The sequence below is a fragment of the Copidosoma floridanum genome, unplaced genomic scaffold (genome assembly GCF_036245765.1).
Source record: "Copidosoma floridanum isolate Cflo_tuat_1 unplaced genomic scaffold, Cflo_Japanese_pri ptg000020l, whole genome shotgun sequence".
In the NCBI taxonomy this organism is placed as follows: Eukaryota; Metazoa; Arthropoda; class Insecta; order Hymenoptera; family Encyrtidae; genus Copidosoma; species Copidosoma floridanum.
In genome coordinates this window covers 36,417,383-36,444,639 of record NW_028321897.1, presented here as the reverse complement: position 1 = coordinate 36,444,639, position 27,257 = coordinate 36,417,383, and the positions used below count along the sequence as shown (strand labels likewise).

At 34.5% G+C, this 27,257-nt stretch overlaps 1 protein-coding gene across 3 annotated transcripts in view; it reads right to left on the bottom strand.

Annotated features, from left to right (window-relative positions):
• Window positions 1-27,257, bottom strand: part of LOC106641650 (chymotrypsin-2-like) — a 302,182-nt gene that overhangs the window by 81,636 nt on the left and 193,289 nt on the right. For all 3 annotated transcript variants that reach the window (XM_089593855.1, XM_089593853.1, XM_089593854.1), the window contains one exon: window positions 23,701-23,996. In XM_089593855.1, coding sequence (XP_089449981.1) covers window positions 23,701-23,996 — 296 coding nt within the window. The remainder of the gene's footprint in view (window positions 1-23,700; window positions 23,997-27,257) is intronic.

Genomic DNA, 27,257 nt, shown 5'->3' with positions numbered 1-27,257 from the left:
CATTAATAATTTTATTAAATAATTATGTGAACTATCGTTTGTGTACAATAATTAGTGAACAATAATAACGTGTACGATTCTTAGGCGCACGGTACACGTATTGCCGATCTCATTCGTCGAATCTTTTCATCATTTAAAAAAAACTTTCTATACGCTCATTGTAACTCTTACGTCGAGCAAGTACCTGACACTTATACGTACACACCTACTTCTTTTTGCGTAAGTAACAACCACACTTTTACAGATAAACAAGACTTAGAAAAATATCCTGTACTGTCTTTATCTTAAACTGGGTATTATGACATAATAGTAAATATAGCTTAGTTTAAAAAATACTTTATCCACAAATCAAATAGTTTTTAAGAATATGACGCAATAAAAATGTAATAATTTATTTATGAAACCTCGCGTAAATAAATCAACAATAGAAAAAAATTGATAGTTCACAAAATTCTGAAAATAATTAAGTTTACTATTTCTTACCATGGGCACAAATTGTGGCTGCCGCTTTGAACCCTTAGACTACACTTTGCACCCTTTTGTCATCACTTCGGACTCACGATAAAAAAAAAAACTCTCCTGTCCTCAGGACCAGTGATTTAGTGGGTGCAAAATATACCTACAGAAGAAAGTTATATGCGACTCGTGCACTAACGTACAAGCATGCTCTTTGGGCACTCATGTTTATACTTTGTACCCTTGTATTGTAACGCACCATTATAATTAAAAAAAAGAATTAAAAATTCAAATTTAGTAAACAATAATCAATACACACACATGTCATATACTTAATATTTATGACTTCAAATCACAAAGTTTCATTTTTAAATTATAAAAAACTCAAACAATTGTTTACAACGCTCATCTTACAAAATCAATTCGCCCAAGTACCCAAAATCGTGTGGTTAATCAACAATTTTAACATTCTCTACTCCGGATGTAAACAAGAAATATTATACAAAATTTTGATAGCAAATTGTACTTAATATCAAATCCGAGTGATCAGCAGTTTTAACCATTAATTACTGTGAAAGTATTGCACCACAAATGTACTCATGTCAGTCGAGGGTAATTACGTTAAGCTCTGATTGGTCGTCCAGATCCCCAATTTGACGAGTCTCCTTAAACGCAAGAGTATAAAAACTCCTCGCACATAAAAATATTCGCCTTTTCTCTTTCATCAAGTGCTTTAAAGTAACTATAAAAGTTGAAGAGCGAGTTCTGTTGCGTCTTTTAAGTGGATGTATGACTTAGTTCAGTGATTAAGCTACGTGTTAAAGATGTGCATTTCAAGCAAATGTAGGACTTAGTTTGGTGACTAAGCTGTGTAAGAACTCACCTAAAAAGTGAATTATGGAGGAACAAAAAAGAAAGGACTGTCGACTTGGGTTCTGACGTAAAAAACGAAAGCCTAATGATTGTCATCGCCATGAGTACTCTCGTGTGGGATTGGGAACATCGCTGCGGTCAATCTTGTAAGATCTTGCGACTGCGTGCATGTAAGCAGCTTCTAACCAAAGATTATAAAAGTAAGTTAATTTAAGGAAACTAAAAATTTTATAAACATTTTTAGTGCGGATCTAAAACTTTATTATTTATACTATTTGTAAAATTAACTATTTCTGGCTTTTCTTAATTTATTAAATCATTAGATAAGACATAACTTGGTTCCTGATTAGATTAATTTTCTTAATTTAAAAACATTCCAATTACTTAATTATATAAAACATTTAAGATCTAATGATGCTAATTAATTAACAAATAGTTTTTACCTTGATGAATAAATTGAATGTGAAGTAACATCTGAACAGACAACGTATGGCAAACATCTTTACACGGACGTGAGATAAAAAGACAAATAAGATATGCAACTACCGTATGACCTAAGACATAAACTCTAACAGAGAGTCAACGCCAGTTCGGTATACACCACTTCATGCATATTATTTGGTGAAATCTAACACCAGAACGCCGAATCAACGATTTAGAAAAAAATTATACTGTAAGTAAAAGCCAATAAAGCCTTTGGGCCGATGCACACTGGGGCAGAAAGCACTTTTTTGGTTCAAAAGTTTCTAGAGACCTCAATTTTTAACCAATTTAGATAATTTTTTTTATTTTGAAGGTAAGATGATTCGTAAGATATCTGTGGAAGCCGAATTTCAATTTTTCCCTCCAAATATGTTTCACTTAACCTCAAATGTCAAAAATAATTAATTTGTGCTAGATAACACTTTACCATCAATATGAGCTTTTATCTATGCGATAAAATGAGAAAGAAATGACAGCCTAATGTATTTTGAGATTACTTCTGCTGGGAAAAACATTAAAATTAAGAAATTCAAAATGGCGGATTCAATATGGTCACCCAAATTTAAAAAAATGCCCAAATCTCTAGAAAAACCTCTACTCGGGGGTTTTTGGGGTCGCTGATGACGAATTCATCATCCACATTTGCAAATTCAAAATAGGAAATCTAACCTGTCCGACTAGAAGGATAATATGGATAGGCTTGTAGCAGTTATAAGTAATTATATTCATGCGCGGTACTAATAAATGAAGAGAAACTGTTATTTTTATACGTTATTATTTATGTACAGAAGATCTAATACAGACTTATTCCCAATGTATTTGTTTATTACTGTTTTCATTACATAAAAACAGAGAAGTTGTAACTTGAAAGATTCTTTATTATTGTATAATCTACATTAATATTTTTCTACGAATCATAATTATAAAAGAAATTTCAAAACGCAATGAAAAAATACCACTTCGTTTCAACGTGGAATCCTTATGGAATCCACGTTAAATAGGACACCGGGGATCAGCTTAGTTTTGGCCACGTGTGTTATGATATTCATCCGATGAATACTATATGTGTAATGCATAATAGTGTTGCTTACAAATTACACCTTGTATTTTTGTCAATAAGTGAAGAAAACTAAAGTTAAAGATATAAGTCACGTTTTTGCAACACTTGATGCAGGGGAAGCCGTCTCTTTACGATTACCACGTAAGTGACAGTAAGTCGTCTCGTAGGTAAAAGTAAGTGGTAAGGCCGCACACACATAGGAACGTGCGGACGCGTGCTTCCACATTCATGTACGTTCGGGACACCTTGAGACATTTAATATTAATCGCTATTGCAGTAACATACTCGTTAGTTGGGGTAATATACTGGTTAGTTGTGGTAATATGCTAATCTTTTACTGTAATATCAACCAATATCGAATATTCGATGTGTGCCAGACGCTCGAAAAATCGAACATACGCGTTCGCATGCTCTTATGTGTTAGTGGCCTAAGTACAGCTTTTTTTTTATATTATAGTGCTCTACGTCTGGCTCCTTTAATAAGGGCACTACTATGGGCACTTAGCACTTTGGAGAAGGAAGGGAAGAGGGCTGGGAGGCCTCCCATTACTGGGAGGGGGATAGGGGAAAATTAGGCAATAATGCTGCGAAGAGGTCGCCTAAACCCTCCTCGAGGAGCATTGCGTGGTGAAAAAGCACATGTGAAAAATCACAGAGGTACTTGCCCGATAAGCCGCACTGGCCGGGAATCGAACCACGGTCTCCCGCGTGTCAATCCACGAATTAGCCCACTGAGCCACCGCGCGCTCTCTAAGTACAGCTATTTCGCCAGGCATCCTTGTTATTGCCAGATGTTATGCCTATAGAGGTAGGTATAGTATACCTTTAAATGCCGCATCGCGCTTCAGGTGGATTATCATCTCTGTTCTTAGTTTATGAGTTATACTTGAATAGACCATTTCCTCGTGATTTCGTGACGTACACACTAGATCTCTATGGACTTAACTGTGTAAGGCCACTAATGTTTACGTTTTGCTAATATTATACTGCAACATCTTTTGGGCACATTGAACTCTATACTGGAATACTTTATACTTCAGAGGTATATTTTTGAAATTATTAAATTAGTACGCTCCATCAATTTCTTATAGTTATTATTATGCTTACGTTTTTTCTGCATATCTGTTAATATATATATATGTGTTGTTTGTATGTCTGTATGTATGTTAGTAAATGATTTGGTCTTTTTTTTAAGAATGATGAAACTTTGTACTGTCGTTTCTTAGTATACAGTCTTGGAGGACACAAAATTTCTTCAATTGTTTTTGCATCAGTAGTGTTCTAATAAAGATATATTTTTTGGACTGATGAAGTATTACTAGTGATTTGTACAATTTTCATTAATTTGTTTATCAAAAAATATACAGACATGTGTGATCAAGCTATTTTAAAATTTTTATTCACAGATTATGTGGATAAAGTACATCTGTTCCAAACTAACCAACCGTGTGTTATGTCAATACATATGGCAATCTAAGATTTATGAAAGTGAGCTCATTTTTGTTTATAAGGTGAGATAAAGAGAATTTTGTAAACCAGACAAAAATATTTTTTGCGTGAAAAATGCTATTCTATGTAGAAATCGACACTACAGCAATGTAAAAGAAAAATTTTATTTTACTTTTACGAATTTTCCTGTTTACAGTTGTTTCTCTGAAAAAAAAAAAGAAATCTATGAAACAAAGAATTTTTTTGTAAACATTAACAAATTATTAGTTCTTTAGCCATACATAATTGTGATTTCAGAATCATGAGCTCCATTCGTATTACATATAGTGAACTATGTCAGGTGCTTTATCCACTTGCAAATTGTGAGAGAATAACAGAAAAATTGGTAGAATATGCAAAAAAATATTATAATATTCATGCTACGCAAATAATAGTAATCGAAAGAAAATTAAGTCGATTTTTAACAAGTTTCAAACAAAAAATAGCGTCATTTTTACACAACGTTGAAGCGTTTGAAAAAAAGAATGCTGAATAGATAAATAAGTACGTTACCATGGAATCTGATTCAAAATCACCTCACCTTGGAAGACCGTTGAGCACTGATTATCAAGAAAGTTCATAGTCAAGAAAACGCTGGAAAATACAAAGTATTCTTGATGCATACAGAAAAATCGAGATTGAAGAGGCTTACGTAACAATTTCAAAGAATAAGGGTAAACTACGATTGATAAATATAATACTGCAAGACTCTACGACAGCTACTGAAACTAGTTAAGAAGTAGATGGTGTAACTGTGTGCACACATGAGGAATGCATTGCCTTAATAGAAGATACAAAATTATCTAGGTGGCAGTATGAAATAGTAAGGAGTGCAGTTCGTGAAAAAAAAAAAATATTTTTACTTCATTTCGAAAGTTATATGTAGTAAGAAAGCAATGCCTTCCTTCGTCTGATGATTTACTGGTTGTGGAAAAAGGTGCTTCTGTAAACTTACAGGGACAATTAAATTACAAATATTCTTAAATTCTACTCATTCCTCAAGTAGTATTTGCTTTGTCTACTAGTAATATGCATTTGTCTTTGGTCTTAACAACGAAATGGGAAGGTGATGGCGCATCGGACCAAAGTCAATGTAAGCAGATGCTTAGTGACGGTAGTATATCTGACGAGAGTATTTTTATGCTTTCAATAGTCCCACTGAAACTCGAAATGTACTGTTCTACTGGTAGTTCACTGATTTGGCAGAACCCACAGGCAGGTTCTACAAAGAAATTCCTGAGAAAGTATTGTTAGAATTTAATAATATTAAAAATCAAATAAAACTGCTCCAACGATCAGAAGTTAAAATAAATGGCATGACATGTATAGTAAAGCATGAATTACTGTTAACAATGATAAATGGTAAAATATGTCAAATTGTAACGAATACTCTATCTAGCTCATCATGTACAATTTGTGGTGCAAAACCATCGGAAATAAATGGCTTGGCAAAGCTAAATATTAACACAATTTCTCAGGTAACCAAGGGGTCGCCAGACCCACAGGAAGAACGAAGCTCTGTAAACGTTAGTACTGCATTCATGTTGTTTACTAAAACAAAAACTTGAAAAACGAATAAAAAACAAACCAGGGGGTATTAATGAGTCATAGGACCCACGGTAAGAACGAAGTTTTTTAAACATGAGATGAGTCGTTCCATTGTATTTATTCATGTCTTTTGTAATTTTATTTTATTTTATTTTCATATTTTATTTCATTAATTTAAAAAAAAATTTTTTTTTTTCACTTATTTTTTTGCGATTTTATAGCCCATTAATATAATTTTTGTTTTCTTTTTATATAATTACTCAATCACATTGTGCCATTATTTGTCTATCAAATTTAAAATAAGTGCCCTTAAAAACCATTAAAATGATATGAAACTCGAAATATATTTATATAATGATCTTACATAATTCATTTAAGATTGATTTAATGAATTACTTTATTCATGTAATTATGTGATATTGTAACATAATTTGTTTGTCGAATTTGAAATAAGCGCCTTTAAAAACCATTCATACCTTCTTCAAGTCTATTCTACATGTTTACTTTTTTTTATTTTTTATTTTTTATTTATTTATTTTTTTTATTTTTTTTTAGATGTATTATTTAGAAAACAATTACATAATGTATCATGAATTGAATGTATTGTTACGTACGATATGCTGAGCATATCATACTGACTCACCCTAGTAACTACAGGTCTACGCTAGTAAAGGACACCAATAGGGGAAACGAGCTTATGTAAGGCCCTTCGAGACACGAATCGGGGCACTCGAGCGTCTTTTAGGCAAGAGACCGAACGATAAGTTGAAAACACCGCGCGAAACTCACACGCCTCTGCCTTTAAGAAGCTAATAAATAATTGACCAACGAGTTGAGTTCTTTTCGTGACGCACCTCCTTACCAGCTTCTTTATCCTACGTAACAGTTTTGGTGCTAGGTGTGGGGTACGGTAAGATGTGGAATATTTTTTTTTTCTCACTTAGTTTACTCGTTTCAAAAAAAATTTTCCGCCGAGAAGCACACATAGTGCAGTGCCACGAAAATCGAACTTGAGTGCCGGAACGGACCCAAACAGGTAGCTGTTCATACGAGCGATTCTCGACATCAACGATCGGGAAGTCTACAAACAGAAGGTCAAAGCAACTTCAGGAAAGACCAGCAAGAAGGTAGCAGTTTATTGCAGTCACATCCGTATTCCTGACGCTCAACGCCAAAAAGGGGAATAGTAACCAGGGAAGGATGATATTCAGCACAATCATTCTGGCAATGGGAGTACTGTTGACTTGGTAAGTGAGTTGTTTAAATTTTTATATCGTTTTTTATTTTCCCTGACCCCGGGACAAAATAAATAAAACTTTGCGTAACAAACATAAAACAAAGGGATCTTATTAGTGGGCTTGCACAGATATTGGAAATATTCAAAAATAATTATATAATAATAATAACCCGCACCTATATAGACTACTAATTTCAATACTATAATTTTTATTAACAAAAACAGTCTACAGATATTCCCAGAAGAATATTTCGTCCTATTTATCACTAAATACAGAGAGAGCACAAAATTAAAAGAAACCGAGTAAAAGACACACGCCGCTCCTTTGCTTTCTTGTCTCGCATCTTACTATTCTTTTCGCGCGATTATTATTAAGCCACTCTGTACGTAATTAAACGTCGCCCCGTAATTAGGAAAATACATAAGCTTTGCAATAATCAAAAAGAAAATACGTTTCGCGACACGTACATACAAAAAGGAGGAAAAAAGTAGAAAAAAAAAAAAAATTTATCTTGGCGGCATTAACCATGAGTCAGGAAGCGAGAACGAAGGCCTAGATAACACGATAATCGACACGTGCAGGCAAGACCCTAGTAATAAAAAGCAGAAGAAAAATATGGCGGAACAGATGTTAGAATTAAAACTCGAACCAGAAGGGTGCGAGAAACTAGATGCCCTCGATAAAGGAACGAAGGCAATAGTCATGGGCCTGTTTTCGAAAATTAGTGCAAAGCTAAAGAAGAAAGAGGAAGTGGGCGTGCCATTCACAGCGACCGCAGGGCCCATCCAAAATTTGTCACCGACAAATAGGGACTTTGACTACATACAACGCGACGTAGAAGTAAGCATAGGACCTGCAAATAAAGAAGTGAGTCTTATCTCTGGCGAACGGGCAATGGGGGCAATATAAGAAGGGCCGAAGAAACACGCGGAGCTCGAACGGATAGAGTAGACACCCTACCGATACAATGGGGCATGCCGGGGAAACCAGAATGGCCGATTTCCGGTGCATCACAGTACGAAAGCGATGAGTCAAGAAAAATCGGGGCAAGCGATTTACACAACCAACAGCTATGGGATAGAATAAAGGATACGAGCGAAGAACTCGAAAAAATGATGAAAGCCGCGCGTATGGCAACGGCACCACCACCAACTAATTATCATACAGATCGGGTCGATTTTAACGCGAATAAGAATAGACGATGGGGTGACATAATACCGACCATGACCCCATACATAGAAAAGGAACAAGAGACACGCAATTACGATCACCTACGCAGACCGCAGTATGCGCACCACAACATTCTGTCCATGCTCAGCAATATGACAAACAACATCCCGTTTTTCGATGGTGACCCGATTAACTTACCGCTGTTTGAAAGAATGGTGCGTATGGTTGCACGTACAATAGGCCTGGAAAACGAACTATTTTTTTTGGGCACTCTCGCAAATAGGCTGAAAGGAAAAGCAGCGGAACATTTTTCCCCGAGACTGACGCAGTTTACTACAGTCGAAGAGTTCATCAAAGAGCTCTCAAACAGATACTGCAGTATTAATAATGCAGACTCGCTCATGGCAAAATTAAAAATAATAACGCAGCAAGATAGTGAAGCAATAGATGACTACGGGGGACGGGTACAACAATTATACAATAGATTAACAATGCTGTACGATTCAAACCCATACTTTCCCCCAATTCAAAAACAGGCGATCAAGGCAAACCTAGAATCCAAAGCGGTAAAACAGTTTATTTACGAATTACTCCCAACTTTTAGTTGGAGGATGGCAAGGTTTAACCCAGAAACTCTAGGGGAAGCAATAATACAAGCGTTGAAAATTGAAAGTGACCTTAGTTTACGGCATGCAATACCGATAAGCGCACTGCCCACATGCAATAGGACAACAACAGAGTGGGGACCACTCGTAAACCTAGCAAGAAAAGAAGAAAAAACAGCAGAAAACACTAAGGGAGTACAAGGGACAGCAGCAATACAAGAAAAACGCTGTATATACTGCGACGGCCGAACCGGGCATTCAGTTTAGGAATGCCGAAAGCTACTAGCGGTGATAAGTGATAGAAAAACTTCGAAAGAAAACGGAAGGGAACTGAGGGGCAATTGTAATTATTGTCAAAAACCGAGACACTATGCGAGAGACTGCCGCTCACGCAAGCAAGACAGGGAGGAAGAAGAGAGACAGCGTAATGAGAGGCGTAACCAACCCGCAGATAATACTCCTACTGACAGTAATGCCTATAACTACAGGGGTAGAAATGATAACTATAATAACAATAATGATAATAGATACGACAGGGATTATAACAATCGCCCAACGGAGCCATTCAATAGTAACAACAATCACAATTACAGGTATAATGATTACAACTCTAGAGGTTATAATTATTACGACAACCGTGGCAACGGTGACGCGTACAACAATTATAGCAGGGGCACATTAAACCGCTATGGTAACGGCTACAGAAATCAGGATAGCAAGGATGGCTATAATAGGGATCTAGTTAGGCACGGGCTGCCACAGGAGAGGGGCCCACAGCAGCGAGAAAGCGGCGCATACACTCCGGATAACAGGAGAGACCCTCCCGTAGCTTTAAACTCGCAAGATGTTTGACGTGGTCCCCAAACGTCGAGCATCAACTAGAGAAAGAGATAGAGAAAAGTGTTTCCGGTGAGGAAGAATGTGTGAGAGAGAGGCCGCAAAAGGCGGAGAAAGAGATAGTAGAAAAGGAGACGCACAACAACAGTCCAAGTACTTACACAGCGCAAGGAAAAATAGAAAGTAATACGGCAGAGCAAGATGACACTCTGATACAATGGAGCGAAAAACGAACAAGAAAAGGCAGGAGAGCCCGCAACAAGAGCAATCAGACAAAGGCGCTGGACACACATGTAGATAATGATGAACACGAGCTTTCAGAGTGTGACGAAGAAATAGAGCAGCTTCCGAAGATAACTATAAAACTCGCGAGAACAGGGCATATGCCACCATCGGTCCAGTTACAGGGACCACAGTTACAGAATGGAAAGGCGACTTTTTATGCGGATACAGGAGCAGAGATTGCGATTGTAAAGGTTAATTTTCTGAGCACAGACATGCTGATAGACAGTAGGTATCGAGTGGCTATTATCAGCGTGACTCACGGAGCACGCAAAACGTTGGGCACAGTACAGGCTCAGTTGCACGGATTAGAGTGCACATTACATGTAGTCCCCCATGACTTCCCAATTGACGCGGAAGGAATCATAGGGTGGGATATTTTTAAGCGATACCGGGGTTAGATAAGCGCCGCCGAGAATACGATTAAATTGGATAGCGTAGAGATACCACTGGTAAGGCCGGAGTGTTTGAATATACCTGCGAGATCGAGGCAAATAATTTATGCGCAAATAAGAAAAAGCAAAAATAATTCAGAAAATGGCTGGATACCCCTTCAAAAAATGGAAGAAGGAATATTGTTTGGGAACTTTATAGCCAGGAGTGTTAATGGAAAAATAGTCGCAGAGTGCATTAATACAAGTAACGAAATAAAATATGTGCCTGTTCCGGAAGTAGAGCTGCTAGAATATGAGGAAATTTACCGGAAGCGCGCAGAAGACGTCGAAGGGGACGAAGTCGAAAGCTTGGGGAAGCAATGATAAGATTATTTAATAATGAAAAAAGAGATGACAAGAAAAAAATTGAAATTTTTACAAAAAACGAAGGGGAGCTAGAGAAACAAAAACGGGTAGATAAAATAATGCAACTCGTAGACACAGCTGGTTGCAACAAGGAAGAAAAAGAACATGTAAGGAATCTAATCGAGTCCAATAAACAAGGAGAGCCGAACATACATGATTTATTAGAGGGAAGGTCCGATGAATTACGAGCTCTAGTAATAATTGGCATGAAAATGCAAGATGTAGAGGGAAGGCCGGGAATGAGGATTGACTTGTGGGAGCCCAACGAAAAGCGCATAAGGCCCCCACCTGAACCACCACCCCTGCTGGATCCTTAAAGCAATGGTAAGCTATTGACTAAAGAGAATACAACGACGATAGTTATAACAATATTAATAATATTAATAATAATGATAGAAATATTAATAATAATAATGACAGAAGAAATACAGGATATAAGAAAAATAAAGCTAGTATACCGACATAGTATATTGTATAGGAAGACAGGATAAACAGAAACATACGTGTATAATACATAAATATAGCGACAAGTGTTAGTTTTTATGAATTCGCGGCCCTCGGATGAGCCGCGAGTGAGCAACAGATTATACGAAAAGAAAATATGAAATAAGTGATTACTGCGCAAACAACAGATTTTCTGACAATTAACCTACCCCCTTGTGAAAATAAACTTTTGTAAAAATACATACAAAAATTCAGATTCCTAAAATTTTCGCGGCCCCTGGACGCAGCGCGAAAATGTGACAAAAAGAGTGGGATTAATTAGGTTCACGATAAAACGTTTTTCGCGGCTCCGGACGCGCCGCAAACTAGATATTCATATACGTTAGACTTAGATTTGCGAAAAAAAAACAACAACTATAATGGAAAGGTACGCATGAACAAAGCATTAATAATATTAATCAATCGTAATTTAATGTAACGTTAATGAAAAAAAGCAAAGCGAATGAGGGGCACGTGTGGCACTCTCTAGTGAGTAGACGTACTTAATAGGAGTAGAATTAACTCACAGCCCAAATGTAAAAATTATGGATGGTAGACAAATGGTATGGAAAAGACAAATGAAAAGGAAGAAACAGACGTATAAGCTGACATATACTTGTAAATTAAAATCATTTTATTCTTGATTACCCGATTGACTTCATTATTGTAAAAAAAAAAATATAAAAAAAAATAAAAATTTTAGCAATCATTGTTAGGTAGAGAGGAGCATGGAGAAATGATAAAAAATAAATTAAACAATTTCAGGAAAAATTAAACTATTTTTTTAAAAGGCCCACGAGCCTACATCGAGTATTAGAGATTAAACCTTCTCTTCTTATTTCCTTCTATCGTTCTCCATTAGAAACAATCCCACCCCTACCATCATGATATACTGATAATCACAACACCTGAAACATCACACATAATCGTAACGGGATATAGAATTGACTGCCATGTCTAAATTAACGAATAGCCCGTTCGTCAAACCGTCCACCTCAAAGTTAGCATAATTTTGCAAAAACTACATGGACCAGTACTTAATCGTTCATGTAAGGCAGACTAAAAATAATGCACCCAGATTACCGCTCGACGATCGAGAGAAATAATCGACCACACCAAATAAGCGGCAGTGTTTCTGAGAACTTGGCCATTGAAGGACAACGTTACTAGGCCACCCTCATTCAAACAGGGTCGTCGATATTGGAGAGAAGGCAAACGAATCTACAACCCGCATGCTTAACTAGGAAAAAATAAAAGACGCTTGCAATCACATAAGCTGTCACTTACATAACGACATTGCGCAGCAGTGTACGCGAGCTGCTCCTGCTTTTGCAAAAAAAAAAAAAAATAAAATTGCATCCATAAGGACCACACACGGAGATTCTACTGGCGCAAAAAGAAAAAAAATCACGCTGTGACGCAAGTAGAGTTGAAGCTCAGCTTTGAGAACTCAGTTGCCACGCAAACATCTTAAAAAGTACACTTTCTCTAGACATTAGAGAGGAAAAATGAAAGCTTTGTTGTTGTAAAAAAAAAAAAAAAAAAAAAAAAATATCGAAAAAGCAGCGAACTAACTCAGCAAATACGTCTACGGCGTCAAGAGTGGTTGTTGACAAAAAAAAATATCCTTATAAATCCTTTTCTAAATCTGACCTCATAAGAAAAGAGATTGGAGGAGTATAAGGTAAACATTATAGTAAAAAAATGTATGGATGAAAAGTATTAGAAATGTGTACGATACGGGTCAAAACTTCACTGCCAGAAAATGATTTTTTTTATTTATACCTCCAAGCTTGTCTCGACCAAAAGAAATACTAGTGAAATGTAAGACAACCAATCGTCAAACTACCTGACTCTACAGTGTTCTTGAATATGTTATATGACCCCTCAGGCAAAATAAACCGCATAATATTATATCCGACTATTTACAAACTCAATAAGCGACTTATATGCGCACGTAGAGCTGATACAAAATAAAAGATAACGTAATGAAACATATTTACGATGGAGAATTTTTTTAACTAAGAAAAAAATATCCACATTGACAAAGACACTAAAATAAATTATATTAATTATACAAAAAAAGTACAGATAGAGGATTAAAAGATATACGTTTATTATTATATACTTTATATGTGAGGAGAGAGCCACACTCGCAGCTCAACGCTAACCAAATAAAGGGGAAACATAAGAGAAAGGGTAAGGTACATACGGTAATACATTTAAATAAATACCTATCGATGAAGTATAAGTAGTGTTAGGACAAGTATTTACCACAGAAATCAGGGTTGGCAACTAATAGCTTACAGCTTTATATATTACAGGATTAATAAATTCGGCATGGGGCTTCTTTTTCTCATGTATAAGTGCCTTCTCCATCGGGGGGGCCCTACTACTGATATGTTATAGAATGTTCACAGGAAAACAAAAGGTTCAAGAAGAAGCACGAGAATTAGCAGTTATTCAAACCACACCGACAGTAAAACTCAGAGCAGAAAGGTGACTGCGATCTTCTAGACGGATACTAGAATTGCCGGTGACCATGATACAAAATTAAAATTCGTGAGCCTCGGGGATGAGCACCGGGAGTCGCTTGACTATATCGGAGGGCGCAGTCCGAAGGATGAAACTATGAAACTATGAAAGAATTTTTTTTTAAATATGTAGTATCAAAAAAATCACTGTAGGTCAAAAAAAGAAACTGGTAGTTGTAGCGATAATAATAATAATAATAATGTTATAAAAATAATAACCACAAATACCATTTTAATTTGAAAAAAAAATGAGCGTCGGGAGTCGCTCGACTATATTGGAGGGCGCAGTCCGTAGGACGAGACTAAGAAAGAATTTTTTTTTCTCTAAAATATGTAATAACAAGAAAGATGTATTAAGTTTAATTATGTATGAAAAAAAAAATTTGTCGTTGATCATAATCTACAGTAGTTGTTATAATAATAATTATGATAATCATGATAAGAATAATAATAACAATCATGATAATAAGAGAACAAGAATGAGCGCTGGGAGCTGCTTGGCTATATCGAAGGGTGCAGTCCGTAAGACAAAGATGAAGAATTTTTTTTAGAAAATGACAAGTAGTTTGGAAAATAGGTAAAGAAAAAAAAAGAAAAATCTTTAATGATAGATACTTAAGCAAACACGAACATGTAAAGAATAAATATATTGATTAAGTACGAAAAACATCATTAAATGTAAACTAGTAGTAATCAGATGACTAATTCACTAAATTTTTTTAAACAAAAATGTAACAAAAGGCAGAGCGCATACATAAACAGAATTGTCATACACAATTATACTCAAGTACAGAATGAAAAGGACGATTGAATGTGAAAATGTACAGAGAACGGCGGTTTTCTAAAAGAATAAAAGGATGAGTGAACCACCGTATGTGAGAAAAATAACACAAATAACATAACTCACGCATCACACACACAATCATAGGTACAACGGCCACCAAACACAATTCAGCGTCGTCGAGGACGAACGACGTCGTGGCCTCGGACGTGTTACATACGATATGCTGGGCATATCATACTGACTCACCCTAGTAACTACAGGTATACGCTAGTAACGGACACCAATAGGGGAAACGAGCCTATATAAGGCCCTTCGAGACACGAATCGGGGCACTCGAGCGTCTTTTAGGCAAAAGACCGAACGATAAGTTGAAAACACCGCGCGAAACACACACGCCTCTGCGTTTAAGAAGCTAATAAATAATTGACCAACGAGTTGAGTTCTTTTCGTGACGCACCTCCTTACCAGCTTCTTTATCCTACGTAACAGTATTATCAGTGAATGCATATAAAAATGGAATATTGTAGTTACGAACCACACGATAAGTACAAGAAACCGAGTTGCTATAGTCAGCAGCGCTCGTAGCAGAGTGGGTAAGGTACCTTGACTCATATGCAGGAGGTCGAGGGTTCAAATCTCTTTATTAGAAGGTGTTTTTTTTTTTTTTTTTTTTTTGTATAATTTTAAAAGAAAAAAGTTCTAAGTCAAATCAAAATTTGGATGTAAAATTCTTCAGAAAATTCAATGCAAGAAACTGTGGAAGAGTACAGACTAATACAGACTGGTTGAATAAATTTCTAATTTTTTCGGATCCTTACATTTGTATTATTAGAAACATAGCGAGTAATAATAAGCATTTAGTGGATGACAGTGCTGCCGAACTATTAAAAAATACGACTTTGAAACTATCTACGATAGAATTGCAAAAAAATTTTTGTTTAATTATTTAAATACAACTAGTTTAAATACTACTGCCTTTCAATTACGTTTTATTCTTCATAAATTTTAACTTCTCTGTTTCTATGTTACGCAAGTAGTAATAAACAAATATATTAGAAATAAGTCTGTAAAAGATCTTTTGTATATAAATAATAACGTATGAAAATTATAGTTTCTATGAATTTTTAAGTACCACGCACAAATCTTATTACTTATAACTATCCATACTATCCTTCTAGTCTGCCATATTAGATGTGCCATTTTGAATTTGGAAATGTGGATGATGAATTCGTAATCAGCGACCCCAAAAAGCCCCGAGTAGAGATTTTTCCAGAGATTTGGGCATTTTTCAAATTTTGGTCAGCCATATTGAACCCACCATTTTAAATTTATTAACTATAATGTTGTATCCAGCAGAAGTAATTTCAAAATACATAAGGCTGTCATTTCTGCCTCATTTTATCGCATAGATAAAAGCTTATTATTGATAGTAAAGTGTTATCCAGCACAAATTAATAATTTTTGACATTTGAGGTTAGGTGAAACATATTTGGAAGGGAAAATCGAAATTCGGCTTCTTCAAATATCTTACAAATCATGTTACCTTCAAAATAAAAATAAAATATATCTAAATTGGTTAAAAATTGTGGTCTCTAGAAACTTTTGAACAAAAAAGTGCTTTCTGCCCCAGTGTGCGACGGTTGGTTCATGATGAACAAATTAAATTTATTTGTTGGTAGAACGAATCTATAAATTCCGTCCTTCACTTGTAGAAGTTTGGACGTAACAGCTGCTTAAAAAATGTTGGATTTTGTTTGATAAGTGTCATCGTCTCCAGGGCTATTCTGAAGCCCTAGAGACACGCGAAGCAGAGTCCGAGGGATGTACGGTTTCCTCGAAGCGATGGCGCTTCTGTGGCGAAATCTACATTTCCTAATAAGGGCATACGAGCCTCTTAAAAACGCCTGAGGTAGGAAAAGTTTATGTAAGGTTGAAAAAACAATTTATTGTAGTGAATTAATTAGTAATTACTGAAATTTATAATTTAATAACTTAATAGACAGGAAATGAGAATTCGAATTAAGAATACGTTACAAAATATACTAAAAATGGAAGCAATGGGGGTTCTTTTATTAAAATAGCTCGTGGTAAATCAAACGTAATTCTTAGCTAGCATGTAGAAGGTTGCCAGTTCGAATCTCGTAAAAAGTAATTTTTTATCTTAAGAAAATTTGTTTAGGAATAAAAACGAAAGGTTACTTTTATAATACACATAAATAACTATAATTTGGTAAGAAAAAAGGAGATTCTTTTACTATAGAATATGTTTGTTTTATCGAACCTTTACAGGAACATGTAATATAAACGTGACATACAAAAAAAAAAAAAAAAGGGATCAGTGGGTATTAGCTAGACATTCAGTCAGGTATCTCACAGTAGAATTTCTTTTTGTACTATTTTTTTTTTGTAGTTACCTACATGTGTCTTATTATATATCCTTACACAAAGACTTGAATCAAAATTTTAAATATAGAAATCAAAGATACAGACGTTCTTGTTCAGTAACTTCCTAAAAATGGAAATATTTTGAAAAAGAATCTTCGTAACAACTTTGGAGTTATGTTTATTATAAGTTTTTAATATTTCTTAGCCAAAAACTGCATTGTATTGTGAATAAAAATAAATTTAGACTAGAACAAAAATTTGGTAAACTAATAAGTAATCTGCTAAAAAAGCTATTACTGTTAGTTTAGTGGTAAATTTTTTTTTTTAAATGATTTACAACTTCTGTCTAAGAATTTGGTATGTATAAAAATTCATTAAGAGGTATTGGATATCTAGAATTTTTGACAACTAAAATATCAAAATCAAGACTATCTTTCATTAATTTGAGATTGGTCTCTAACAGACTTCTTAAAAAGACTCTCTATCATAACGTGGCAAAGCCATTTAAAATTTTACCATATCATTCGACTTTTGCTAGTATGTCAAAGAAAATTTCTTGTAAATTTAATTTTCAAGCAATTTTTTTTAATGTTAATAAATTTTCGTAACTTATAAGGTTAGAAAAAGATAAGCTTGACAGAGAATTGATTTTAGAAGTGGTATACAAGGTTAACTATAAGGAAGGGGTGCCTGTTACACGGAAAAAGTCGCATCTATTTTAATTACAAGAATTCGTAAAGACGAAGGCAACATGGAGAAAAAGGCGTGTTAAAAAAAGGTAAATCGGTATTAGCTAGACATTGTAGTCATGTATCTTACTGCATCGATTCTCAAAAAGTTAGGATTTTAGATGAAGAACAAAATATATTTTAACAGAAATTTTTGAGGTGCTTAATATACTTCGGTATGCAATTTATATTAATGGAAAACTGACATTAATAGTCTTGATACTTTTTATACAGATTCTATTCGATGTTTTCGTATAAAATTTTGTAACCATAATTATAAGGTTGTGAGTTGTATATATACATTTTCTATACGTTATATCTTGGGGTTTTAACATTTGTAAATGGAGTTCTCTTTTTTTAACATCTTCGTCATACCTTTATTCTCAATCTTGACTTTCTCAACCATTTCATTCCTTTTTCATGTTTCATCCCTACTTTCGTTTCTGACACCTACAACTTCTCTCCTAGCCTATGGCTAAGAATCTTGCAGTAATGTGTTGGTACATAAAATCTATATATTTGTGTATTTAATGACCCTCTGTTATTTTACTTATAGATGATTTGCATATCAAATCTGTTATTTGCGGTCAGTTTTAAAGATCTTCATTTTGACCACAATTTTCAATGAAATTTTTGACGACTTTTTATTTATTATACTATACCATGTCCCTACATAGGAATTTTAACTTGTAAAAATGTTTATTATTTAATTATGTTTTTGTCATTTAGTAGCCAGGGTGTCGCTTACTGTAAGAGTATGTATATACGTGCTCATATTATGGTGTTGGTTTGATTTGCACAGCTCAATGGTGTATATCATTTTTTATTGTTAAAACTTTTTGTTGATTTCTAAAGAGATCAATGTGGTTAAATAAACGTTAAAAAATCTATAATAAGAACATGTTCCTTTTTTAACTACATTATAGTTGTTTATTTGTATTATTTAATTTAACTTAAAGCAAGATGCAGAAGTTAATGCTCGCTTACATCATCAGAATTCCCCTAAAAATTTACTTTATGTAAATATTTAATGCTGTGGCATGGTGAAGTGGGGTGGGTAGGATAAGGTAAAAGATGGTGGGGAGCGAAATGTAAAATAAGAAATCTACTTTCATGTTATATTTTTAGAAGTTCTTAATTTTAAAGTCGTTGGCTTACTCTTGTGCATAACACGCCTATAAAAGTATGAATTTAAAAAGTTTTCAATGAGACTCTTAGACATATTACTAAGTTTCTCTAGAAAATTATTACTGAAACACAACGTAATCAAAGAAACAATTTATAAAAGACTGTACAACTATCCACTAAAATAATGAAGTGAATCTTAACACTTTTTGGAAAGAAATATAATTTATTATGGACAAGCAAGCAAGGTAAATAGCTAATTAAGTACAGTAACGTGTGTGCTAAAAATTTCGACACTTAAAATAGAGTATAAATATGATTGAAAGGGTGTTATCTGGGATTAATAATTTCTCTCTTTAAAATTAATAGAAAAGATGAAAAACCAATGGCTTAGAGATTTAAGTCTAATTTACTTACCAACATAATCAACCTATAATCAACAAACGTTGCACTGTTCGTGAAGTGAATCTTCACCATGTTTTACCCGTAGCACGGCAAGCTCCTAAAAGATGATGCAGATGACGATGATGATTAGATAAATAAAAAACTGTTCGAAGTTAAACCAAAAATGGCAACACCCAGATGCCCGCGTGCGTAATGATAAAGAGAAGGATAAGAAATCCAGTTGGACGAATACAATACACAGTTACCCAAAAAACTTGAGATCGCATTTAACAACTAGAGACAACTCTATACATACAGATAGTTTGGACCTGGCCCGGCGTGTCCACCTAAAGTAGTAGCAAGACCTCCCTGCCCTCTTAATTCTCCCACCCACTGCAATCTCAGGACCCGTCGATTCTCTTATACCTTGCGTAACAAATTTTGGAACACTGAGAGAGAATAGTATAAAGAAATCAAAAGAGTAGGAAAGACCTTCTACTTAAAGATGCGTGAAAAGAGCAAGAGAGAGATATAGTTTTAATATTATATTATATTTCCTCACTTTTACTAATCTTTATTATCACAAAACATTTCACTACAAGCAGTTTTGACATGGCTATTATTCTTCATAGAAGACAGTATATGAAGAGAAATAGAGTATTGTTTCTTTAGTTTCTTAATCTTTTTGAATGGAAACTGCAAAGTATTTCATCAAATTCAAGTTCACTTTCATAGAATATAATGATTTACTACGGATAAATGGCCAGTTGCTGGGTGTAGAGCACATAAGACTTCTGACAGGAAACCCTTATGACTATTTTGTACACTAACACTATATTTTTCTAACGTATATTACCAGCAAGTTTGATGAAGAGTTTCTTCTTCATTTGATTATCCTAGTTGATATTCAGTGTAAAACTAAAAATCTGCTGTAGAGTCTAATCTGAATCTCTTTTTTTAAATTCTTTTATTTAATGGACGTTTTGGACGTTATTTTAAATAATAAATAATATTTGACCTTCTCTAACACAAAATGGAGGGACTACAAATAGTTTCATTTTTGTTTGTGGATTATATCGTACATACCATCAGATATTACTTTAGTTTTATAGGTACGCTTTTTTATGTAAGAATATACCTTTTACAAAACGATATGTTAAATAACCTACTGCCATGTATCAAAGGTGATGCAATTTACTATCTCTAAAATGGTATAGTTACAAAGTGTGTTGATAACAATTGAGGGACCATACACTCGAGAAAGCACCCTTGATTTACAGATTTAGTAGGTCTAAATATATAAAAAAAGGTAACATAGAGTAGGTCTTTTGTTTGTTACAAACGTAGTATTAGATTGGTTTAATTATAAAGTTTGGAGAAATCAGAGCAAACCAATCGTCTTAAATAATCCAGTGCGGTGTATTGAAGAGTGTGTATTTGAAAACTTTTTATGGATTAAGATTTTTAAAAAAAGAACTCTTGGCGAACTTGTAAAGAATTTAAAAGAGGGGACATAAGTTGAATATTATAGTAATACTCTAAGAACATTTTAGAAACACTTTGCGAATACAAAAACAAGTTCCTTGGTGAATTCATAAAGAATTCTTTATGGTTTGTGGATGCCGTCTGGGATACGTATGTATATTTTTATAAATTTTTATTGTTTAACACGTGCATACAATAATTAATTAAAAAAATAATAAAAATAATTAGCAGGTTAGTAATCGCTGTAACTAATAGAGTCTAATGTCTTCTTAATAAAGTAGGTACTAAAGTCTACAATGAAGAAATAACTTTATAATAAAGAAATCGTGTTACTATTTGATTGTTACTTGATCTTTCAAATATAATGAATATGCATATTTTGATTGACTCTAAAACTGTTATGTGCTCTGTGTATATTATGTCTATGTTAAATTAAACATGTGGCTGCACTAGCAGCGTTTCTGACTTACAATATCCGCTAGAGAGTTGAGGAAGCCGTTCTCCTGATCCTTTCTGCTCAATCACTTAACGTGGAGAGAACAGTGTCGAGCGCCATTTATTACACGTTAGCCGGGGATTGTAACCAACGTGTGTATTTTGCACTTTGTTATTTACTATATTACTTAACGTTAATTATATTCAGAAGGAGATTGGGTCGTTTAAGGTCTTGTGAAGTATCAACTGCAGTAACTTGTAGTATCGTGTAGTTAACGATAAAAAATAGTTTTTTTCACTTTATTAGAAACACTAGCTTATGACCTTTCACTTTAAGTCACAACCAGTGGCTGCTATAATTGACACTCCTTAATTCGAGAGAATATTTTAAGACAACATTCTTATGTTAACTAAGTATATTTTCCTATTTTATTAGCAGCTACTCAAGTTATAAAACGGACGCGGCCCACAACACAGGCGACGGCCTCGGCGTCGTGGCTTATTGTGATGATTCAAATACGTTACGCTTAGCATTTTTTTCATATATTAACTCCCAGTAGGGGGATTGGGTTGATTCTCAGATAGTAGGACCGGGTAATATTGGACAACTACTTCCATACACTACAACGCACAGCACTAACCCTATGTGTGTTTACCTACCAGCATATCTTTGAGAAAGATCTTATCAATCCCCTCAGCGATGCTATCCACGTCGAGAGCGCTGAAAAACTTGGGTGGCCGTGTGAGGACTTGCTAGTGTGTGTGGCACTGGGATTTCAGCTTTACGGCTTTTTGGTAACTTGGCAGGCGAGAGTCTGCTGCTGTCACGCTGCGTCATACTGCTCCAATACCAGCTTCATAGCAAGGTCAAATATCTGTCCTTGTTTTACCACGCAGGTGCACCGTATTCTGTGCATCTAATAATCTATTAACCAGCATAGCACTACAGAATGGCTACCATTACTATGTTTGCACCTGGGATATCATCATCTTCTATTTATTTGAACAATTATCTTTGAAAATAATAATGAAACTGATCATGTGGAGCAGTGTTGGCTCAGTAGTAAGCATGCTTGGTACCGATACAATATCATTTTAGGAGTCCTTAGCTCGATTTTTAGTGAATACAGATTTGTCAAAAATTTGTTTTCATCGAAAAAAGGTCCTATGAATTTCTGGCGGTTCTAGGGTTAGATTTTCCGTAGAATTTTTCTTAATAGTGATTCCAGGTTTTTTTTCTTTCCCCACAGGTCTTTGGCCCTAGAAAAATGTGATACAGTATGAGGGCTGTAGGTAGGGTGATAAGTGGATGAGATACTAGTTATTTGGCAGAAAGCGCTTGCCTTATGAGTAAATAGTGGTTCCTGAAGCATGGGGCCTCATTAGTGATGTTAATAATCCTGAATCTGATGCTTTGGCAGATAGGGCCAGCTAAACTGGGGAATAGTGAATGATCCTAAAATATGAAGTATTTTTCAGAGAAGTGCTACACTGTGGTAGGTGGATCCGATTTACCATTGGTGCAGAGAGTGCCATCTTAAATGGCAAAGTGTTTTATTAAAAATATTACCGCATCAATAAATCAACGCAGAAAATTTAAATACACTTTACTTGTATTTATTTATTTTCTTACATTTCGCCCCCAACGGATCACTGATCACTTTGAATTTCTAAAAATATTACCACTATACTCATGGTATAACAGGTATAGTACCAGTTAGGTAGTTGGTAAATGAGTGCGTTAATACACATAGGTGGTAAACTTGTGCCCCAGGTAACTAGGCCAGTAGGTTGTAGTAAATACCAGGTAACCATACAAAAAAAAAGTAAAACTAACTGTGAGTGAAATAAAAGTTCGTTCTTGTTTGTACCTTTTAAAACTAGTTTTAGGTTAAAATTCTTAATCAGCACTTTCCTAAGCAATGATTTTTTTTGTTCCAACTTTGTAACCTAATGAGCCACTACCTTACATCTTTTAATGTCGATCTTATAATTTTTTTACACTAAATTATCATAATTTCCTGCTTACTGATTTAATGAGTATCTTATTCATGCTGCTACGTTATTAGGAACCGACGTACATTGTTCCGTTATTGACTTGTTTTTACTTAATACAAGACATTTATAAAATTGCTTATGATTAAAAAAGAGGAAATTTGGCTTTACTGTTTGTTTAATCTATAAATCGGACAACCTGCATGTAAGTAGAACTAACAATTTCACTGTAAAACAATTAAAAAATAAAAACTTTAATTGTTTTTTTTTTTTTATTTCTTCTTTAAGCGTCGTTTCATTATCAGTGATTTAGTATTCTTAACAGTAAGTTTTTAAAATATAATGAGCGTCTCTACAGCATGTTTTATGTACGCGTAATTACTTAAAATAACGTAAAGTACAATTTTTTATCATAAATTTGCTTTACTTTATTATATATATGTATAGTGCAAAAGTATTAGGTAAAATCTTAATCTCTAAATAGAATAACTAATGGGATGAAATGGATGTAAAAAAACTTACGCTAAACTAGAAGTTTTCTGTAATTCGTTGTTACCATCACCTTCCAAGCTCGTTGCTCCCCAACCCATAACTAACACATCTTGATTTGCTAATGTATCTAAATTCGATAGTGGCTTTAATTGAAGACATAGAGGCATGACAGTTTTAGTTATCGTTACCTCTCTTTGTAGTTCAATAATGGCAATATCATGGTAGTTGAAACTCCGCTTGTATAGAGGATGATAGATTATTTTTTTAACCTTGATGTTCTGCTCATCATCAGTGCTAGTATTTAGATTTGTGGTACCTAGTTTTACCTGTAAATAATTGTGCAATCATACAAAACTACTTAAAAATAAAAAAAAAAAAAAGTATACAGTGAGTGTAATTTAAATACATAATCACTGAGATGGAATTATGTAACATTAGTATTATTCAAGCTGTATTGGTTAAAGTAATTTACACGATCGTATGACAAGGTTTTAGCATGAAAAACGGCTATAAAAGAGAAAAATAACCATTTTTATGGTATTGTATTCTGAAACGTTGTTAAAACGATATCAGTTTTATAAAATAGTGACAACTTTTAATTAGCAATATTTTTGGAATAAAATTCCTTTTCTCGCTTTATGAGACTTGGGTGTATAAGGGTAAGACAAAAAAGAGCAACAAGACCTTTTTCCGACTACACTATAATAATACATAGTTGTGTATGAAGCTATATACGTTGCTGCGATGTACTCACAAAGTTTAATCGTCGTGAGTACTAAACTTTTTTCTTTTATTTATTTTTTTTCTTATTATCACTGCTTATATTTTTAATTTTATTATACGATATATTCGCTTTGAAAATGTCTGTAAAGGAGTATATTTATTATCATGTTGAAGTGACACAAAAAATTCATAATTCCGATTATTTTCTACCTATTTTTATTACATACTAATATAAGAAACTATGACCTGCAATGTTTTACACTCGATGTCAAGTATGCACTGGTCGTTAAAGAAATTTTTTGTTTGTTACTATTTATACCCATTCATTCTTCTCTAAGTATCATTTTATTATTACCGATATTCTCCTTTTCCCTCTATGTTATTAATTTTTCAAGTTGACCCGTACGTCACTGAGCGAACTTGCTCTCCAATGATGTCTCATCTACTGTTTGCTTTCTGTTGTATTGGTCGTTATCTGTAACAATCTGTAACACATTAGTAAAAGGGGTCCCCATCATTGAAAACGGCACTTAAATGCGACCATTGCAATGAAGAAGGAGAAGGCATGTTGAGTAAATATACTGAATCTTTGCACCCAACGCACTACGGGAAAATTGATCTGTTAATTACTTGTTATGTAAATAGACTTTTTCTATTCGGTAGTTATATCTTGCACCTCTTTTATACTTACATTTTCATGCCTCATATTAAATTTTTACTTCTCTATAGCTATATGGGTTCATAAAGTTTTTCTTTTAATTGTTTTTTTTCTATTTTTTTTTTTGTTCTTACAGAAACACAATACTAGTAATGATCATTTATTTATTTATTGTCAGTAGTATTACTATATTGTTTTTTACAGTTTTAAGTGTAAGAATGTTATTTTCTCACTATAAACAATATCTCTCGTTGTTTTCTTTTTTTTTTTTCTCACGATGCCTTTCTTGTTAAGGGTTACAAAACATAATACCTTCTCGTTTATTCTATTACTTATTTGTTCATACATTGGGTGTTGTACAACCAGAAAAATTTGACATACGTGTACTCTTCTCTTCCTTTTTTTTGCCTTTACTTTGCGTGTGCGTCCAAGGGCCATAATGAAATTTTTTTTTTTGTACGTATTGTATCAATACTCTTTTTTTTAGAAAGAGGGGTGTTGATTGATTAAATGACTGCTGGTTACACGGTTATTTTTTATTTCGTATTTTCTTACCGTATAATTCGTTGTTCACTAACGGTGCGTCTGAGGGCCACGAACTAATAAAAAATAACACTTTTCCCTATGTATTTATGTACGTATGTTTCAGTGTATCCTGCCTTTCTCTACAAAACTATGTTGGTATACCAGCCTTAACATTTTTGTATTCCATATTTCTTATGTTATTATCATTATTATTATTATTAGTATTATTATTATTACAATATTATTATTATTATTATTATAACTATTTTTGTTGTATTGTCGTCAGTTCATGGCTTGCAGTCACTTTAAGGATCTAGAGGATGTGGTAGTTCAGGTGAGGGCCTTATGCGCTCTCCATCAGCCTTTTCCCTTTCTTTCTCTCTCTCTTGCTTTCTTTGCCTATACCAGGTATTTTTGCTGCGGCCGCTTCTTCTGCTGCGTCTCTAACTTTCCTCTCTCTCCCTCTTTTGCTGCTCTTTCTGCTGACTCATTATTCTACGATAGTTGGAGTTCCTAGTCTTTTGCCGGCTTGGGTTTCCTCTGTGTTGCTGCCGGTCAATTGCAATGGGCAATAATAATCTATTTTGAGTTGTGCAAATGCTAGACAGTATTAGAAAAGTCTGGGATTTTCCTATGTAATGTATCCAATTGATGTTTATGAGTTCTATGCTGTATTCTTTCTGCGATACCTTCGTTTATAAATGGTGTGCTCATTGTTTTCACCTCTTTTTCCACATTTTTTTCTTTGCGTATGTATGCTAGTATATTGTCTGCGGATCCATGCAAACAAAATCTTCCTTTGTCGCTTACCGCTGTAAGGTTGTCTTTTTTTGTCTTATTTTTTGGTTCACCCGTCATTTCCTGTTCTGATACTGTATCTCTATCACTGTAACTGCTGGTGCTTGACTTGTGCTCGCTTTTTCATAATTTTCTGGGCTTTTTTTGAATAACGTTCTCGTCTGACTCTTCTCAATCCGATGTTTCTATTTTGACTTTCTTATTCTTTCGTATTGGGTTCCTCTGTTTTCTTGTACGCATTTTATATAGTCCTGCCGGTGGTGCGTTCACGTCTTCGCGATTATCCCTTTCCTATTTTTCCGCAAGCTCATACAACTGCTGGCGTGGTTTTCCTCCCTTTCTTTTAGTATTGGATTGTGAGGAAGAGCATCTGGCGCTTTATTTTTCTGTCCAGGTCTGCAGACAACATCAAACTCATATCCCTGGACTTCTGTTTTAGTCTTGTGAATCTTAAGTCCAGTTTCTTTGATGTGTGAAAATACTTGAGTGGTTCGTGGTCCGTTACGACTATAAATTTACGACCGAACCAATATGGCCTAAATTACTCTTTGGCGTACACTATCGCCAAGAATTTCTTACCGTAGGTAGGATATCGTAATTCGATGCCTTTTAAGCATCTAGACGCATATTCACAAGAGTGATCTTTACCTATCTCTCCCTGGCTTAAAATTGCTCTGATAGCGTAGTCGGATGCGTCGGTTGTTACGATAAAGGGTTTCTTACATCTGGGGCTTTCAGTACTGGCTCACTGCACAGAGCGTTTTTAAGTTCTATAGACGCATGTTCTTGTTCTTCCTCTCATTTAAATTTGGCTGTTTTTCTTGTAAGCTTTGAGAGAGTTTGCGCTATTTTCGCGTAATCCTTGATGGAGCATTGATAGTAC